General features: G+C 39.4%; 1 protein-coding gene across 1 annotated transcript in view; it reads right to left on the bottom strand.

The window, feature by feature from the left end:
- Window positions 1-20,824, bottom strand: part of GPR158 (G protein-coupled receptor 158) — a gene marked incomplete at both ends in the record, with an annotated part of 192,890 nt that overhangs the window by 84,630 nt on the left and 87,436 nt on the right. The window contains one exon of the mRNA XM_080340473.1: window positions 18,295-18,512. Within this exon, the coding sequence (XP_080196599.1) occupies window positions 18,295-18,512 (218 nt within the window). The remainder of the gene's footprint in view (window positions 1-18,294; window positions 18,513-20,824) is intronic.

Raw genomic sequence — 20,824 nt, 5'->3', positions numbered from 1 at the left:
TGTACAGTTTGTTTATTGCTGCTTGGTCTGTGTGCTCATTTTCCTTTCAGGGTTTTATTTCTGTGTTTACTTATTTGTGTCAGTAAAACTCTCCTTTCTGGCTTTCCCAATCTCACTTAATGGTTACACATTGCTGACACCAAAGCAATACTGCAATTTATTTTGCTTCTAGCTCCATACTAACTTTCATACTTAGCTTAGCTACCTCCACCATACATTTTCCACATTGTCTAGGTTTGTTTGCTTTTTAATTAACTGAGATCTTGGTTAAAAATAATAATAATAATAATTATTATTATTATTATGGACAAGTCAAAAGAGGAAAAATAATGACTGAACTAGGCATCATCATCAATCCAGCTTCCATTCAGAAATACTGGAAGCAAACCACAAAGGAAGCAATTAGAACACTATAGCATGTATTACATTAAAGGTCAAAATCTTTATGTATGTGCTGGTCTCTACCATGTTCTTCACTCTGAGTCAGGTTTTTTAGCAACTAGCTACCAACATGCAGTTCTGCAGTGAACAATAAAGTCCACTAAGACAATTCCCGCAAATCTGAAGCAGGTTGTCAGTCATAAGAGAAAATCAAGTGAACTGCAATCAGGTGTTTCATGGGAAGCAATCGAAAGGGCCAGCTGGCAAAATGCAAGGTATGTTTAGGTACACGGTAGCAAATGCAAATAATGAAGTAGCATGAAGACACAGGGCATAAAGGCCCCTGTTTGGTGAGCTCAGTAACTTCTGAATTGCTGAGTCTGTAATGCTACACCTACACAGAAAACTCAGCACACTAGTACAGTAAGCTGTCTTGTTTCTGTATATAATGTATTTTGAGAGGTGTTTATGGAAAAAAGTGAGTTCAAGTAAACCAGTGTGACTTAGGCAGTGGCACTGGACTCAGAGCTGAGCACGTACTCTCGTATTAAACAGCCACTACAGACTAGACCAGGACTCTGACTCAAGGAGGAAGACCCTAAAAATACTCACAGCAACTCCTCTTAGCTGGGATGCAGCTACCAACAGTTATGAGATGCTACTGATGCATTTCAGTGACTACCCAGTTAAGTGAGTGTTGGTGATCTAAACTGTGAAAACTATTCATGAAGTCAAGAGATACTCACAGTCATTACAGGCTCAGAGGTTAGATATCACCTCCATGTGTGATTCAGGAACTGATTGTAACTCTACATCCAGGTATAGGGTCAGAGTCATGGCACATGATGTGGCATGTTCACTCCATAAACAAGTTGAGGAGCAGCTACACTGAAATTGCCTTTGTAGGCTTCCCCTTGGAACAAAACACATAATAGTGGGTATGGTAAAGCCATGGCAGATTCTTTTGGTCAGTCAAGCAAGATGCGCTGATGGAGAGGAGACAGAGCCTTGGGGTAAGGGCAGGGAAAGCAAAATCCGAGTGCTGGGGTCCTTGCCAGACCTTGGTGTGGTCCAGATACACAGTCAGAGGCATTCTTCCTCATGACCTGTGTTTTCAATATCAAAATCTCAGTTCAGCACATGCAAATATTCTGAATTAGGAAGACAAGGAAGTAGAGGCTGTTTCATTACCTCTGCTCTCCTGTGAAACAAACACAGTAGTCTCTCTAGAGTAATTCCTTTACAGAAAGGTTCATTGACTTTTTATCAAAGAAATATGGATGTTTCCTAACTTTCTGATACATCTTTTCTCATTAAAACAAACAAACAAACAAGCAAACAAACAAAAAACCAAAAACCCCCACAACAAAACCAAACCAACCAACCACTACTACAGGAGGGAAGCCATTTACCATAGGTCTGTGAAAGGCTGTCCAGCTGAGACAAAAGCAGCCTTTTAACACAGAGTAACGCACAAGACTCATCTAAACCAGCAGGACCGAGGCTAATGCCTGCTTTGAAAACTGAAGACCTGAACAGAAGAAAGAACAATGAAAGACAGTGCATGCCCAAGGAGAATATGTTAGATTCTTTTTGTATACTGTCCCTGGAAAAGGGATAAAGCCTCTAACATAGTACCGCAAACTACGAAAGCGTTTGAACAAAAGTAACATGGCTAAGGTGCAGCTGCTTCAATACCATGCAGGTTTTTAACATGTATATCATCCTGGTTCTGTTACAAGCTTGATGTCTGTAGCTTATCTAATTGATAAGCAGTCTAATATGTCACAATGTGCATAATAAAATCTAACTGGTCTCATAGAATCACTGACTCGTAGGAACATTTGTTGGAAGGGCCTTCTGCAGGTCCTCTAGTCCCACTCCCCGGTCAAAGAACGAGTACTGCCAACACTAGATCAAGTCAGCCACGGCTTTGTCTATCAAGGTCTTAAAAACTCCAAGATAGAGCTGGGTAACTGGTGTGTTACCCAGCTGGCTCTGGTTTGGCACTTTTAGTGAGAAAGTTTTTCCTAATGCCCAGCTTAAACTTCCCAGTCATAATTTGTGGCTGTTGTCCCTTGTTACTTCCATCACTTGCCATTACTAAGGAGAGTTTGGATCTGTCTTCACAACCACCCCTCAAGCAAGCTGCTACTAGGTTGCCCCTTGGCCTCCTCTTTGCCATCCTATCAAAGCTTAACTCCCTCGAGCTCCACCAGCACCTTATATGCTCCGGTCCCCACTAATTATCATCCACTGAACTCTCTCCAGTTTCTCCACAGTCTTCTTGAACCACAGAGCTCAAAACTGGTGCCAGCATTTCAGGAGTAGCCTCACTAGCACTGAGTAAAGAGGAATACCAGCGTTCCCTTGTTTGCTGGACATCGTGCTGTGTTGCCCAGTAAACGGTTTCCCGGGATAGTGGCGAGAGCCCACTCTTGGCTCCTATTGAGCCTGATTCTGCTAAAGCTTCCTCATCTTTTTCAGCCAGGCTTCTACTCAGTACATTTGATTAATGAAAAGATAGGGATAAAATAAAGACTTAGACATCCAACATATAAACAGATGTCTTTGTTAAGATGATGGTATCAAGGCAAGGGGTTTTCACAGAGCTTCCTAATCCATCTCATTTCAAGACTTGTGTTTCAGACAGAGTTTTTAATTTATCTGACTAGTGGTTCGTTTTGTATCTGAGGTAGCTGGAACTGTACGTGTGTGGATCATGAAACTGGAATTCCATTATCTACTTTTGGTATTACCCTTACATACTTCATAAGGAAACTGACCAAAACAAGAGGGCAATTCTGGAGAAAAACTGAAATGGTGACTACAAGAGGTGAGGATCAAGCATACAGTCTAACTCTCAGATGTCACTGGAGAAGAATAGGCAAAGCCAGATCAGTCTCATGTCCCAACACTTTGAAAGTGGGATTTCAGTGGTACTGCACCATTTGTTTGCTCCTGAGGCTTTCTCCATGGCAGTAAGGAACTATTCATCAGCTCCATGAATGCTATTGCCAGTCCACCTCTCACCACAGAGCTTCACTGTCGATGGTCTGTGAAACTAATGAGGGAGTGGGGCGTTCCGAGGCAGCACAGGTCATGTATCCCCATCCTACCTTCTGTTTCCCCTGCCCATTGCCTTAGTGGAGCACATTTGCTTGACTAGGCCTGCAAAAAACGTAATTTGTGTAGGGCGCTTTATGCGTTGGTATTTGCTCAGACTTGAGTCTACCCACACTATCTAGACCACACCAGCAGATAAACAGTCATTCCTTACCCCTGGATCTCAGAAAGTAACACCCTTCCTGTGGCAAATCACATTAGGAAAGGAAAGTCATACGTGCCTCCTGGGCACTGCTAAAGGGTCATAAATAAATGCTTAACAATTATTTGCATGGGGGAAATTAAGAAAAACGTAGCTGGCCAAATTGCATCAAGTGTAACAAAACAGAAAGCTAAAATGATGGATAAACAAGCACAGAAGATACTGCATTTCAATTCTCTGTGGTCCTAAGCAATCCAGGAAATACAGCGGCATTAATTAGCACTGAATTTCTGAATATCATCACACAAAGTTTGAGTGTCAAAGTATTTTCAGACAGGATGCAAAATAAGAAATCAAAAGATAAAATAAAATTAAAGACATTCTGTATCTGCTACATTGTATATTACTGAATTAACAGAAGTGTACAGTTTTGGTGTCAGTCCAGGAAGACTGCAGATTTCTCCAGGGCCACATGTCACCGTGTATTATATGAGCGCGGCACCATGGAAACGTAGTGAGGGGGAAAGGCTGGCATATTTTGATTTTTTTTCCCACTTTCATTAAACAGTTCTGCCACTTTTACAATATAAAGAATGACTAAGTGGAGCTGAGATTTAAAGAAAATGTCCTTTCACAAAGGTGGGTTACCACCAGAATATGAGCTTGGCTTACAGACAAAGGAGGCCTAAAAGAAATTATTAAGAAATAAGTGATGACAGATTTCATCTTTGATATCAACAGTATGACACATTCATACTTACTAAACTGTAAAGGGTATCTCTCTACCACTCAACATACAGCTGGAAAGCACAAATGGATATACAACAGAATAGTATAGAAGCAAGAGAAGAAAGAATGGATACAGGTTTGCTCTGCTTGCTAAGCTGATGTATTTGAAGTGACCAGATAAATTACTATGTAAAACCATCTCAAAAGAAGTGACACCAAAAGCTTGGCTAAAGGCACGTGTGATGGCAGAGCGCTCGCTCTGCTCTGGTGTGAGCTGGTGCCACACGCCTGGACTCTGCTCTGCAGGCCAGGACACAGGGGATGTGAGGAGAAATTATTGGACTGTATTCCCAAATCTATCTCTAACTTCTCTGAAAACCACTCCTGTGCAAATTCTTGTCTCCTGGTATAGGCAGTTCTTCTATCAAATGACAGAAGGGAGAGAAGATTTTGTCAAGCTGAAAATATTTGGTCTGAATTAGAGCTGGTTAAAATATTTTATTACCAGTTCCTTTTCTTACCTAAATACTCCTTCCCAGCATTTTTTTTTAGTGTGGCTATATTTTTGGTTTGATTTCCACGCGTTGTTTTTTCTAAAGCCCATTGAACCTTTTTTCCGGCTCTTACCCCATAACACTTTTCCCAATTACAAACACATTGTTATCTTTTCCAGTGCAGAAGCTGTGTGGAAAAACTAAAGTGCTAATTTTCAGAAAATTTATTTCCCTTGAAATTTACCTTTAAGCAAGAGAAGACACAGATTCTTCTTTCTGTCCCTGGGGCTGAGTTACAACGAGCAAGATGTTTGGCTCCTCTGTTAAGAGACAAAAGCTGAACCTGTCAGCTCCCAGACAGACGCTGACATTAAGAAAAGCAGAAAAAGAGTAGAACTGCATTTAACTGCCGTGGTTATCTTAATATTGTTTATACCTGGATGAGGAGTACTAGGGACTAAGGAACTGGCACAAAGGCAACTGGAAGGAGTCTCCTGAAGCCTCAGTTCAGTACCCTGGAATGGTGCTGTCTTCATTTTTTTATTTTCTCCATAATAAATTCAGAGACTGATTAGGACTGCTAACTAGGAAAAGGGGAATTGAAATACCATAACAAGGCTATGCTTTCATGTTATTGTTGTTGGTTGACGTAGAAAATGAAGTAACTCGCTCCCATCTAACTGCAGGAAACACTCTTCACTTCAAGAGAGAAATGGTTGTGTCGTTTTGAAAATATCTTTGTTAAATATTCCAGAGGAAATTCTGTGCCCTGTTCAACCTCTTACCACACTGACAAGTACTTTTAATGATAATTGACCTATTTGAATAATAGCCTAATAGAATACGGATTGCAAATACAGTAAACTTCATAGCAAAGGCCAATTTTCCAAAGATAGGCCTACAGTTATATTCTGCCACTTAAGCTATATTGGCAAATTGTCAGAATTCTCTGGCATTTGCAGGTTTTGTGCAGTATTCCTAAACCAAATAATCGTAATCCTCATGTTTTTCATTTCCCTTTAAAGAATACTTACACAAAGGTCATTTTTTTTTTCTGTTACTAGTAATAGCTGAGCTCAAATAGAATGCAATTATTAAATTTACTTTTTGCTTGAAAAAAAACGAGGAAAAGCAAAGGTCAAGCAGCCATCAATCATAAATCGATTTTGTTAAAAGTGCACAAGATGTCAAGGATCTAAGAACCCCCCAAATACTCTTTTTCAATTCATGTGGCCCTCGATCCTTTCTGTTATGCAAGTAATGAAACCCCTTATGATATATCACAGTGAAAATAAGGTGTTCTGCATTTTGCAACACGGATCCTGCTGCCTATAAGTTGCACTACATCACCTACGAGACAGATACTTGAAAATTGTTAGTGAAGAACCCTCACAGTGGCACCAGTTAATGTCTCAGGGACATCTTTCCTCTCAAGAGCAGGAATTCCTTCCTTGAGGACATACTGCTTAGATCAACATACCTGTTCTCACCAAATAGTGGTGAATATGTAGATGAAGGAAAATCAGTAATGAGGTATGTAAGGTATGTAATGTCTAAGTTCAGTTTCAGTCTATTCACACCCTTATGGTCAATTTAAGAGCTGAATATGTAAAATTATGATCATCCAAATTCTGAATCACCTGAAGCGCCTGTTTCACTAGGATATGCATTCAATTAATGCACAAATTAAATAGAAGAAAGGCACAAAGGCGTTGTGGTCTTCAAGAATAAAATGCAGTTTAATATCTATAGTTGTTTAATCAGCAAGAGATCAAACAGAATATAGAAAAGTTTGATGGAATACAACCCCAAATATCGTAAGCAGGAGGTGTTGCTCGCCATGTTCCCCTGATTTAGCTTACAAACAGCTTCAGAACACCTGAACTGAATTTCAACTTTCTTATTCAACATGGCATCACCTATTACAGAAGAAAATACCACAGTTCACTAAAACAGTCTGCATAAATAGTAGTTCAATCATTTGGAAAGAAATAGTTTATGGTAAATTACAGGAGGAAGAAAACCAACCTGACTGCAAAGCTCAAGATTCGTAATATCTCCAAAGAAACAAACTGAGAATAAAGTAAGAAAAGAGGGTTAGAATAAATTGGATAAAAACTTTTAAAATCTCATTATTCACATGAATGAGAAGGCAAATAAGCTATAGATTAAGATCATTATACTAATTTCAAATCAAACAAAACCTGATAACTCTGAAGATCAAAATCCAACTGCCATTTACTTTATTCACTTTTACAACAGCCAAGTGGCTAAACCACTCCAAACAAATAGCTTATGGTTGGATCTGAGAAATGCTGATCCCCAAAATGATGAGATTTTTCAGCGCTTTGGAATTTATTACACTAAGTACTCTCTTATTAAGTTTCGATCGTGGATTGTATGTTTCACTGGAAATTAAAGCTCATTTGCCTTTGAAGGAAATACTGCTATGTGTAACTTAATTGCTCTTCCTACCACCGTATCGCTGAAAGCCCCAGCTCAGCCTCAGGTTATCACAGACCCTGCATGAGGAGAAAGTAAAAAAGACTCTCCTTCCTCCACACAGTTAAGAGTTTAAGATAACAGAAAACAGACAGATAAGGGCAGATGGGAAGGACGACAAAACAACAAGGCAATATCACATATTGTAACAAGCAACCAGAAGTGCCAACCTGTCAGTATCTCACCCATACTCACAAACTTTGTCAGGACTTGAATCTGAAGACATGATATGGAGAGCAGGTAATGCTCTCAAAAAGCCTACCAAGCCTGAGGAAAGCATGATCTGAACTAGGGGCGTTTTACAAAAAATATAACAAGATGATAATGATGATGGAGGCTGGTGTTGACACTTCTGCATCCAAGAAATGGCATCAGGAGAGAGAGAGAAAAGTTCATGTGGGAGTTCAAAAACCAAGAGGTACAGCTCATGTGTGATGTCAACAGGGAGATGCAATGAGGACAACACAAAGGGGCAAGACAGAAGATTGTTTGCAGCATCATTTTGAACAGATAGGAGCAGGCCATGACTGCATTTGGCAAGGCCAGCTGAAGGCACATTGCTGTAGTCAAGACACAAGATAACAAGCTGAGATAAGGATTTCAGGTCTGTGGACTGGCAGAAAACATGTATTAAAATGGAACTCAGAAAGAGTTCAGTAAGGCTGAGACATAGCCAGAGGCAAAATGAGCTCCAGAGTCCAAAACGAAGTGAGATAACAAGGAGGTTGCTACAGTAACTCCGAAAGCAGTATCTGGGATGTCTTAGAGGGAAGCAGGAGGAGATCAACGTTTCTTTTCAGCTATATTGATATTGATAAGAAGATGTCAGGGAAAAATGTCAAGATTTTATTCCAGACATGAGGGAGGCATGGCTGGGACAGGGAAGGCAGAAAGCCATCTGACTGTGTTCACAGCATGAAGTCCTAAAGAGAAGCTGACAGCATAAGGCTCCTGCTTGTGAGCTATAAACCTTCAACTTTTGCCCAAAGAAATGAAGGAAAGAATGAAGAACAGGCATATGTTTTAGTCTGAAAGATCTGTGTTCAGCCAAAAAAACCCCAGATAAAAAGCAGCATATACAGTTTCTCTGAGAATACTACCATTAAATAAATTTTTACGATTAAAAAAAAATAATCCTAGAATAAGTTTTCCTATTGTGTTTTATTTCTGTTACTCGAAAGTTTTCACGATACATTTTTCCTGATATCATTTTTTTTCCAGTATTCCCAGTTTCTTCCTTTAAGCTATTTCTTCCTTCTCTTTGAGTAAAACTTCTTAAAAATTTCATTTGCTCACCTTCAAATGTGCTTCTCAGTAGTTATGCTGGGTTTTGGTGTTGAAATGGGGTCCAGACACTGGCACACTGGAATGGAAATCTGAGCTGCATCAAAAACCATGCTTCAGTCTCCAAACCTTGGCCCTGTCTGTTGGCAAAACGCTTCTCCCAGAGACAAAGAGCTCATCAAACAAATGAATGTCACTATGAAATTCTGCAAGCCTTCCTGGTTGAGAAAGCCTCTCTGCTACAAACTGGGCTCCCACATAGTTTTTTTACTGAGCCTACACTTAGATCCTTAAAACGACAAGAAAGGCCTGCTTCAGACAGGAGTCTGCTCTTGGAAAGGGAGGCATGCCAAAGACCTCGTGCAAGCCACCAGGGACTTTGTTATTGCTATTGATTGTACAAGGAAGGTTCACAGCAACATACAACTCCAAGACAAATAGCAGGATAAATAAATAATGTTGCTGTTATTCCGCTGACGTGACAGGAAGACCCTTCCTAGCAAATCTGTAAATGCCCATTCACAAACCCAAATGAAACTTCAGGTAAACTGAACTGTCCTCAAGCTACTGCATCAAAGAATCCATGGGGAAAGCTTATCATCATGTGACAGATCATTTGGTTTACTCAGCTTTGCTACAAGGGCCACAAATATGAGACTCATCAAGAATCAAAGACAGAGAGTAATGAACAACCAAAAATCTTAGCAGTTTACTCAGTTTAATTTCTAGCTCTGCAACAGCTTTGGAAAAAATATTCTATGTAATAGTACTTGTTGGAAAATATATCCTGAAATTCAAGGACTCAATTACCTTTATTTTACATAATTTATTTTTTAAGTGAAATAATAGTGTAATACAATTAAACTTATATATGCCTTTAAGACTACTGCAGCCTTGTCTCTGGTGGCAGCTGTCTTCCTGGCCAGCACTCTGCACTGAAAGTGCACTGCTATTAGCTCCATTAATTTGAACACTGGGGCTCCAAGTTGTGGAGTTTTGTGGACTACTGGTGAACGCAAAAGGACAACAATTCATAGACTGCAAGGTCTTAAATAGCAGGACATTAAGGTTAAGAAAATAAAGGCCAGGAATCAGCCTGAACTCCAAAGTGGAACAAACGTGTCATAGTCTACAACTGATTTACATCACTTTGAAGACACTCCACTCTCCAGCAAACTATGTGTGTTTTCTAGGTGGGCCTTAAGGTGCCGTGTAATTCAACCTTGTGGAGACAAACATTGGTTTAATATAAAGATATAATGAGAAGATTGTATCTTTTGAATCCTTAGAGCTACAGTTAAGTACTGGCAAAAAGCATTTTTTAAGACCTACCTTGACCATTAAGGGTAGACTCTCTCTAGTGAACACTGTTACACAGCCTTTTTGTGCTTCCTACTGCCCTGTTTCTTCTCATTATCTCTTTTTCAAGAGACTGAATTGAAATCAACCAACCTATTTTATACCTAGAGCTTTATTTTCTTCACACTTCAGTTTTTCCTTAGGCCTTAAGTGTCTATAGTAGAACTAGGCTTATTTTTCTATTCACAAGTACTTAATTCCTCTAAATCATTTATTAGAATGTAAATATATACAGATGTGAAACCTTTTGGCTTATGAAGTGAATGCCACCGCACCCTGCAGACACAGAGCATGACCACCCTTGTGGCCATGCCTACCAGTGCCCACTGTATTTGGGAGCTCTGACTCCCAGCTGCTGCTGCAGGGGGACCAACAGCCCCTGCACTTCTTACCTGTTCAATATGGCACTCTGCAATTATTTACGTGAGAGTTTAAAAAGTACATCATCCCTAAAGGCAAATCTCAACTACACAGAAAAACGGGAAGGACATTTCATGAGTTCTGCTCTATAGAGGAAATGAGAATTCCACTAAAAACAACAACAGTTTTGAAAACAACATAGCCAATGCCTTTAAAGCTGCAAACCTCAAAAGTACAATAAACTTCCCTGAGAAATCGCAAGAAACTAGTTTGTCACTCTAGGATATGATGAAGAAAGGGTGCATAAAGCACCGCACAGAACGTGTATGTGCTGAGTGAACTGTCAGGTATGCCCACCAGCACAGCATGGAAAGGCAGCTGCTCCATCTGCACAAGATCTCTTCCCTCTGTCAAGTTTCCACTTCAGCTGAAATGTCAGAAATCGGTGTCTAGGGAGAAAAAGGCAGAATGTGCCCCAAAGCTGAAAGGCATCCAGGCGCGAGCACATCAAGATGCCACTGTAGAGTTAAAAAAAAAAAAAAGGATTGGCTGATTTACATTAGCAAAAAAGGTATGTTTGCAAAGCCAGCATGCTTTAATATTTAAAGATGTATCACACAGCAACAGCCTGTGATTACCTCACTCTGAATTACTGCATCCTATCATGGCTGCACTAAGGGAGAAAAGACGTTCTTGATTTCTCAATATTAGAAAGGGCGACTACGGCATTAATTTGCATGTTGCCTTTCCATCTATGTGCAGTTTTGTGAGGTGTTTAAAACTGCATTGTTTAGGGACTAACTTCACAGTTTTAAAATCATATTTAGAGGAAAACTTAAGTGTATATACACTAAATAGAAAAATAGGAAAGTGGTGGCATAGAATACGTAGCACCCTGAACTCAAAACACTGAAAACCTGTATTCAACAAAGCATAAAAATCATATAAAAACATTTGGATGTTGTTATTTGACACAGTTCCCTTGAGAGAGAAAAAGTGATTTATTCTTGTTGATGATTAGCCATGTGGTCTTATTAACTCTGCATTTTTTCCCTTGATCAGCATTCTAGATATATATTTCTCTCCTCTCCTTAAAAGTATTTGTATTTCTGTATTTCCAACAGTTCTGGAGTGTTCATAAATGAGGGGGAAAAAACCCATGGTACATTAAAAGGTCATTTAGTTACAAATTTCTAATATTTGGTATTGTAAATGGTCTTGAATGAGGCAAAACCCGTAATTTTAAAGGGCTCTATTATAGGCCTTCATTATTGTTAACACCATGACAACACCATTCTGAACGGCCATTTTGAAGACACTCCTCTAGACATTTTTCCATTATTTTTCAGAGCCGAAAGCAACCTTTTCCAAGTGTGCTGGCTACTGTCAATCTTCCCTTGATGTGCTGGATTTACATGCAGAGATGCTGGCCACAGATACATTAGGAAAGCAGAAAGACCAGATCCCCCGAAGGTTTCTTGCCCTGCGGTTCCCTTGCCCACTCAGAACCTGCCAGCACCACAGTGCTTGACAAGGGAAGATGATGGGAAAGTACCTTGGCTTTGGGGACTCTGAGGCCTTTAGTGTTTATTTGAATGAGAATTCACAGCAAACAAGACCCTTCTGAATAGGTCTGGTGTGAGTCAAGGCTGGTGTCACATTTACATCCCTACTTCATCACCGAAGTAGCAATTAATTTCTTCCACGCTACGGCTGAGATCAGCATCTCTGGTGTCTTTGCCAGTTCCTAAGTTCTTAGCAGTTCCTAAGGACACTTACAATTCCCCACAGCAGTTGTATTCTCCATGTTTGAGCTGGTATGCTGCTTTGGGTCAGATCTTTTCAGCTCTTCCTTCTGATTAATTTGAAAAGGCAGCCTGACGAGCTCTTGAGGTTCTTTGCAGGTGATGTTCCACAGTATGGTACTTTTATAAGAAATTGTTCACAATGCAGCTGGTTTCCTCGCTAAGGCTCTCACAGATCTTAAGCCCTTCAAACCCCACGTTAACTTAATTTTTTAAAAAAAAATCTGGGGTTTATTTATTTTTTGTTCAAACATTCTGCTTCCTTCTGGTAGCTTTGCTACCTTTACACTGCATGTTATCAATACCGCAGTTGGCCACTCCCTCTTAAAGCTCTCCTTTGGTTCATGTAACACATCAATGAATTCTTCTGTTTTGTTGATGTTTTTTCTTACAAAATCACTGTTCAGCTTCTCATTTTTGAGAATATTTGTTTTAGCATCCATCCTTGCCTAGCCAGCTACTTTTGCTAGCTTAGCCTCATACTTTTTGGACATGCTTTTAGCAGTAATGTTTGCGTTATCAAATCAATAACAATCCCACAGCATGCAAGGATGTTTGCTAGTGTTCACCTTGAGCTGATGTCTTTCTTAGTTGTTCAACTTAAGAGAATGTATTGCACAACTGTACACAACCTTGAAGATCTGAATCCATAGGGCTGAAAATTGTTCTGCAAGATCCTCTCATAGTCTGTCAAAGCCTTCGGAAAACCAAAGAAATAAAAGGAGCTTATTCCTCTAGACACTGCTCTACAATTGCTAGGACGCATATCCAGTCCATCCAAAGTGCCGAGAGCCTCAGCTGAGCCTGTTCCTTGTTTGGCACCCAGAGTCCCCTTTCTCTCTCGTTCACTGCAGAAACCTCAGCATGTCCCCAGCTGCACTATTCAGCACCATCACCCTGCCAGGGCAGCCTAACAGAACTCCAGCATTTCCACTACTGAGGAAAAATCTCTTTTTCCCAAGCTTCATTGCACAACTCCCTCAGTGTTATTAAACTGGTGCTGTCAGGTGCCGTCAGCTTTCCTGACGGGATTTCATCCATTTCCATCTCCCAGGAGATTTTCAGCCTCTTGCAGCTTGTGTTAATGCCAGGCTCAGGGTTTTTGGCTTTCACTACTGCTTGGCATGAGGGCTGTCTAGAGCAGTTACAGATTTCTTTGAAGTGATCTGCACATCTGCTTTCCCTTCGGTATTAGCTGTGAATATTTTTCCTTTTTTCTTTGTTTGGCACATTTCCTCCATTTACTCTCCTGAAATGCTTTGTCTTTTCCCATTATAGCAGTAGCATCTGCTTTATCTGTTACATTTTTCATCTTTTTCCATCTTTCCCTACAACGGTTTTCACTAGTGGTTTAGCTTTTGCTACTTATTCTGTGCCTTCTTCCAAATCTATTTTATTCTTAGCATTCTAGAGTTCTCCCTTCTCTCAGCAAAGGACCACATTTTTTGCCTGTGATTTTCTCCAGTTATGTCTCTTGCAGTTCAACAACATTGCTGCTGAGCTGATCTCAGGGCTGCTGAGTCACTTTCACTTGTGTTTGACAAAGCCTCAAATGAATTCCTCCACATTGATCTGAGCTTTCTCACAGTATCTTTCTGCAGTTCCATTCTGTACCGTTTGCCAATGCTGACTACTGCTCGAAGTCACAATTTGCAGTTTCATTTACAGGTTGGCAATGCCAAGATTTTGGTCAGCGGTACCAGGGGTAGTTTGGATTAACTGTGTCCTGGGCAAATGAGCTCAATTCTGTTTTGCCACCTATAAAATGTGCAAGTCTGTATAAGTAACTACAATGCTTTCAAGAGGCATGAAATCTAACTGAATGACTCTCTGCCAAGAGAACAAAAGAACGGCTTTCTGATTCAGACTAGTATCCTATCTCAGGTCATGGCCTGTGCTGCATTGTTGAAGAACAGCAGAGAGTGATCCTTCCTGGTCTATCCTCCCAGTTTCCAACAATAAAAATCATGGACTTCTTGCACCAGATGTTTCACCACAACCACTGTGTTTAAACACCTAATAATGGAAATATCCTTCATGATGCATTCTAGTCTCTATTTGAATTGATTTATACTTTGGGATCCACAATATTTTTTTTTCCCATTGAGTGATATAAAGCAACTAGAAGTTGTATAAAACACCTATTTGATTTTTTTAACCACTTGAGAGATCCCCTGAATGCCTCCTAGTAATGTCTTAAGAGGAATGAGCAAAATTTTTGAACATGTCAACATTGCTCTGCCTTCCATTATCTTATACCATATTTCCTGCACTGTTTTTTCATCTGTAATCTCTTTGTTTCCTACAAGAAGTGTAGCTCACCTAGCCCCTTGCGATCATCACTTTTAAGAGCTTCTAGTGGCAGACCTTGGAAAAAGTACTTTCATATCCACATGCTGATAATCCACCTTCGCAGAACTACAAATACATTTGTAGGGCATCATGTTCTCACAAAAGCCCACTTCCCACATTTAAACATAGACCCAGTAGTCCCATTTTTATTACCATTTCTATGAATTTGCAAGTATGTAAGTTGGACCTACTGACCTTCAGTTCTTGTCACCATTATAAACACAGATGTCCCATTTCCGATCTTCCATTCCCCCTCTACTGCTATTAATGTAAGCAGTAGCTTACTCCACAGTAAATAATTCAGTGGTTTTGTAGAGGAGTTCTTTCGGAAGTCTGAAGAGGACTCTTCAGAGGGACCTTTAGAAGTTCTAAAAAAATAGACTTAAAGCTTCAGAGACTTGCAAAGGTTCCTCTAAAAAGAAGCGTGGCGTTTAGAAGCCAGTCATCTGGCTTTGCTATAGGCTCTACCTATTTATTACCATTCAATTTGTCAAGATCTTTCACTCGTGGAACCTCTTTGGTTGATATTTACCAGGTTTCCCTGTAGATCATTATTTTTACGTCCTAGGTCAGTAATAAAGGTAATGTCAAAACCAAAAACAGATCGTCACATTCTATCAACAACACTTTGGCAGTCACTGTTGGAAAGATCTTTGTTCTCATTGCTATGTTCTTTGGGAGCGGAGTAGGAGATCTTTTACCAGTAGTTGTTCTTTTATTACCTGGCTTGGACCTAGCATATATTCTGCACTGTTGATGACTCTAAGACAATGAGCGACTCTTCCACAGCAGTTTCCATTGTACGTGCTGTTTAGCCATCATATGTGTAACTACTATGATCTGAATAGCTGAGATATTTCTTCTCTAAAATACTTCTAATCTGCATCTGCTCTTATTGATATTCTGATTTTTTTTTGAGACCAAGGTTGTCACCTCCATCACAATCTAAAAGGTCCTTACGGACTTTATAATTCTTTGTCTCAATTATTACACTCATAATATGACAATCAAGGTGCCAGGGGTGTATTCTCAAGGCACTTTCTGTTGGCAGACTTAAACTTTCCAGGACCTTAGCTTTTTGGTTAATATTTACCAGTAGCCTATTTGCTTAGACACTTTTAGTAGAGTGGTAACCTGAGCCCATTTGCCTTCCCATTTTACTGAGCTCATTTTATTGATCAACAAATGTACCAAAACACTACAAATCTAATCTTCATTCTTTCCAGTACTGGGGTTTAATTCAGCATTTTTGCTCTTTTAAAGACTTTGAAGATTGTTTCTTGGTATGGTAGTAGTACATAGGTCTTTCTGTTAAAATGCTATATCTAAAATTACTTTTTTTAACTATTTGAATATTGTAGTGCCGTACAGAAGGCAACCAAAAAAAATGCTCTTCTCTGACACCCACCCAGAGCAATGGAAATAAGCTGTTTAACACAGTAACTTTAATCACAGACAGATACACTAACCTAACTGAGGTTTGTTTCACTAATAGTTTGAAATTCTGAAAATGTAGATATATTGAACGTATTTCAATAGCTGTTCTTTCACTTTCACTACTTTCACCCCTTGGCAGAGAGTACACAGACACTGACTGGTTTCCTTCATTCACTCCAAATTTCTGCCATTATCCAATGTAACCAGCAGTTTTCTTATGCACATACTCATTGTTCTCAGGATGTTTGTCCTTATACAGCTTCTCATTTCATGGTTATCACACAAGATCTGTTTCTTTGCAAAATCATACTGTACCAACAAGATAAAGAGCATAGAAGGAATGGGAAAAAAACCTCTTCTGATTGACATGAAAAGCAATGGAACATCTATTTATCAGTTTCTCTTCCTTGAAAACATTGATCATACAGGAAAGGATTGTTAATCACCATATCACCTTTTTTGGTCTCCTTTTTTCTCCTCTTTTCCTTGTGAGACACAAATTTAGAGCAAGTCACCTCTCTTCTAAGGTAGCAAAATCATCATTTCATCCATCTCTGTCCAACTTAATGAAATGCAATGTCTCAAAGGCATCACTTTTCTTTCAAGAAAAAAGAATGTTTTTATACTAGGTTCTCACTCATTCAGATGTCATGATCAATCTCTAATGGTAAGAGGTAATCTGGGAAAAAATAACTCAAAATTTTTTTATAAAGACTGAAAAGTTCTTTAGAAACAAGGCAAGATGTGCATATGCCTCTTTGGTATTGGTTTGATATTAAATATTAAAATTCCACCTTGTTCTTCATTCATTGCCTACTTTCAAGAAATGGTTAATCATCACAAAAGTAAAAATGGACCTTTTGTTACTAGCAGGTACTAGCAAGGCTTCTGTAGTATGTTTAATAAAGACGTATCTTTTTTTAACTGCGGTGGATACGTACATCAGAATCTATGTAAGTGTCCAAGTGCAAGAGTGTATGCAAATGTACTCATCTCTGATCTCAAACTATTTATGGGAAAATAAAGACATTTCTTACAAAACAATCAATATTTCAATATGAAAAAAAATCAAGCCAAACTTAGCAGCATATGAAGTAATCTACTCTGTAAAGTTTTTTCTCACAAGGAATGCTTCTTTCATGATGTTGTCTATGACATTAAAGGCAAGTAACACTACCATACAGACTAAAACCTCACAAAATTGGAATGAAGTTCTGCTAAGTTAATGCTAGGCAGCTAAACAGATGCCTAAACCAGACTTTTCATAATGAAAAGCTTTATAAATACAATTAGATCTGTAATTTGAATCATTTTATACAATATCATTAAAGACTGTCAGAAACAGAAAATTTAAAAAAAAAAAAAGAATGCTACTGTTCATTCTGTGATTTCCTGCCAGGATATTAAAAGTCTTTCAAAACGAGCCACGCATTTGTAACACAGACACTGTAGGATCAGGGAGACTGTGGGATCAAGTGTTCCAAAAACCAAAATGGAAATGCTTATCTACTTATGGAAAGTGGATGAAGCTATTAATTTCAACAATGCAGCATCCTGTGTGCACACCTACGTCTCCCAAATGTAGGTAGTGAATACGTGCCAGCTTCAGTTCATTTTTTTTAAGTAAATTGGAAGTTTTAGAGAATATTCTGCATTCACTGAGCCAACAGTGAGATTCCATGAGATCTTACATGTTAAAAAATTTTGAGTGAGGTAAAAGCAGAGAGTTCATTAAGTTAGTACATAAAACATAACCGTAGCCTGCATCTGCAATTTAGAGATACTCCTTAATATATTCATACTTTAGAGGGGAAAAAAAAATCCCTAACCATAAAATGAATTTTAAACTCTCTAGAAACTAGAATTATCTTGAATTATTTCTCTTTGATATAATTATTTTCCAGCTAGTCTCTCAAATACATTGAAACAAAACATCATTCCCAACACTAGCAAAACAGAGACTTTGAAGATCTCAAGACTATAAACACCCACATGGCTCCTCAGACACCTGTGTAATTGGTCTGATTTTCCAAAATTACTTCAAACATAATAGATTTCCTTGATTTTTGCTGACCATCTAGAAACATAACCAGATGGCACTGGGAGACACCAATTTCCTTGGCATTTTTTTCCAAAAACTACATAAACAATGTAGGTACCTCCAAGCCTAAAGCAAAGCATGGCTGCTTGGAAATCCCATCCTCTCCTTGAGCTGAGCTCCTTACCTGAGACACCAACTGTCAAAACGAGAAGCTATCCACCTAATATAAATGAGTCTGTACCACACAACGAGCAGGAATATTCAAGTAAAACCTGTGTTTACCTTTGCCTTGCGAAAATGGTAGACTACCAGCATGCTTATGAAGTCCAGCAGCATACAGAGCGTTTGGAAGGAGATGATAGCCAGCCGTAAATACTTGTCCTCCTGCGCATAGCAGGGAGTGTCGTCCGTGCAGGAAGAACATCCTTCCCGGCAGGGCAGGCAGCTGTAGATCTCCTCCGACAATTCACCGCCAGACAAGCGACTTTCTGCATCCTTTCCTGAAAGTATCAGAAGGGTGAGGGGAGACACCTTTAGCTGCACAGGATGGGGAGTTCATCCACACGGGAGCAAACCAGCCCTCTGCTGACTTCCTTTCCCACCCTGTTGGCCTCCCTCGTTAGGCTACAAAATTACTTGCCAGGGCTGCTTTTCTCATTTCACCGTCCCCTTGGCACGTTCAGAAAACGCGGACCAATCTAGACATGAGGGCAAGTGGGCTTATTGAACCCCAGACACTTTCCCATTGTATTTAAGTGGGCTAGATCTGCACAGGAAATTCTTGGAAGGAGACTTCTGAATCGGTAAAATTACATCAAAGATGTGGGAATAAGGAAAGGATTTTACAGACACATGAAGAGCAGACCCATTAACTACTTAGTGTTCACAGTACAAGCTCTGATTCTACTTCAGATTGTTCCTCAATTTCATAAAGATGCTATCTAGTGAATTAATTAGCTTCTAATTAGATAAAACCCCTCTTAATTAACATTTGTTTGGCATGTTGTTGCGTGATTGCACTACTCTGTCCCCAAAGCAAAACCAGGGCACTTACACCAAGTATAATTTTCCATTATTCACACAATCACACTAGGAAATCCGGAAAACTTACTGGCAAGTTAATATTTTGTCTGTGAAAACCAATGATTCTTGAGCTGACATCTTGCCCATCAAAGTGAACCCACAAACAGCACACAGGATGATTCCTACTTTTTCTGATCTATGAACACTTGCCCATAAACTCCTCTAACACTGCTTACTCTACAGGTAATTAATGGAATAAAAATATGAAAGAAAAAGCGGGAAAAGAAGAATATGGTTAAATAAGAAGGAAAACTGACTTTGCTGAATATGTTTAATATAAGCAAGACAGGCTGAGGAGCTTCCAGAAATAAGAGAATGTGGCTGCAGCCACATCAATGGTGTGTTAAAACATACGATATGTTCTCTCAATTTTCACAAGACTAGAGAATTGCTCCAACATCTTTGATCAAAATGCTTCTCCTCTACCAATGAAAGCAGTAAATCACACATTGTTTAGTCTTAATTCAAGAGACAGCCTATTCCACCAATGTTGCACATGCAGATTGGCTTATGAAACTCTCTTCAGACTTCTAGCTTGAAACATTTGAAGCTAGGTTATCTGCAAAGGGAATTACTTCTTGCTTTCTCAAATCTAGGTACAGATGTGCCTGAGCACACATCTGCTGACAGCCAAAGCCTGGGAAAGGGACAAAGAGGCTGTACACCCAAGTCTGTTAATTTGGCATGCCATTCCAGCAGCCCTGGGCTCCTCATCCTCAGTGCAGGATCCTTCACTCCCACATCTCAGTGAGCAGAGAACAGGTTGGTATTTCTCAAGAAAATTGTGGATTTCTCTTCGGTGCTTTATTCCAAGCAAAGATGTTGGAAACCTGCATATAGTAGTGTGGTGCTGACTCATGCTGTAGCCAGATTTTCTTAGATACAAGCAGAGAGCAAGAACAGATCTTGTGTCTTTTTGACCCAGACTATGGGAGGCATGAATGGAAATGGTGGAAAATGACCATGCGTGGGCGCCCCAAGAAGGCGGAAAACCTCTAAGGAACACTGATCTTGAAAATATCCTAGGACTGGAACTTATTATCAGAGCAAACACCCATGGACCTCAGCCCATTATCATTCCAAGAGCTTTGCCAGAAAGCACTTTCTCCATATCTAACATTAGATCTCTGTTTTCTAAATTACTGCTCGAGCAATGGACCCACACTGTCCTCTGCCAGAGACAGAAGTCACAGTCTCCCATCTCCCACCTCCATCTCCAAATCAAGAGTGCACTATCTACTGACTGAGTTTCCCACTTCATTTCCTCAACATTTGCGCTCATGTCAACCTGCTTTTCCACCACCCACCTGTTCCTTTATCATTTCTGGAAAGAGTCACGCTTCAATTAGCCCATCTCCAAAAAAATTTATTTAATCTCTTTAAAACTTCACATTTGTGAGTCACACATGAGACATTTGTTAATACGCTTTTATTGTGGTAACTAAATAAATTATTTCAGTGTAAAAAATATAATATAAATCCTAAAGTTATGAATTTACTTAAGTCATAAATATTGTATGAATATGGCTTCACAATTTTGCATGTCCTAAACTTGATATTCTTACTTTATTTCTGAAATGCTCAACCTTGAAAGGTGTTGCAAATATAATCCATTTTATCAAGCATTTTCTTATCTGAGTCATGCACAGAAGTTTCTTCATGTGTGTGCCTGTCACATACTACAGGGATAATAACCGATAAATGGTTGCATGTTGCAGTGAACATCCCA

The sequence above is a fragment of the Nesoenas mayeri genome, assembly GCF_963082525.1.
Source record: "Nesoenas mayeri genome assembly, chromosome: 2".
Taxonomy (NCBI): Eukaryota; Metazoa; Chordata; class Aves; order Columbiformes; family Columbidae; genus Nesoenas; species Nesoenas mayeri.
The sequence above is the reverse complement of the archived record's forward strand: the minus strand, read 5'-3'. Positions and strand labels throughout refer to the sequence as shown.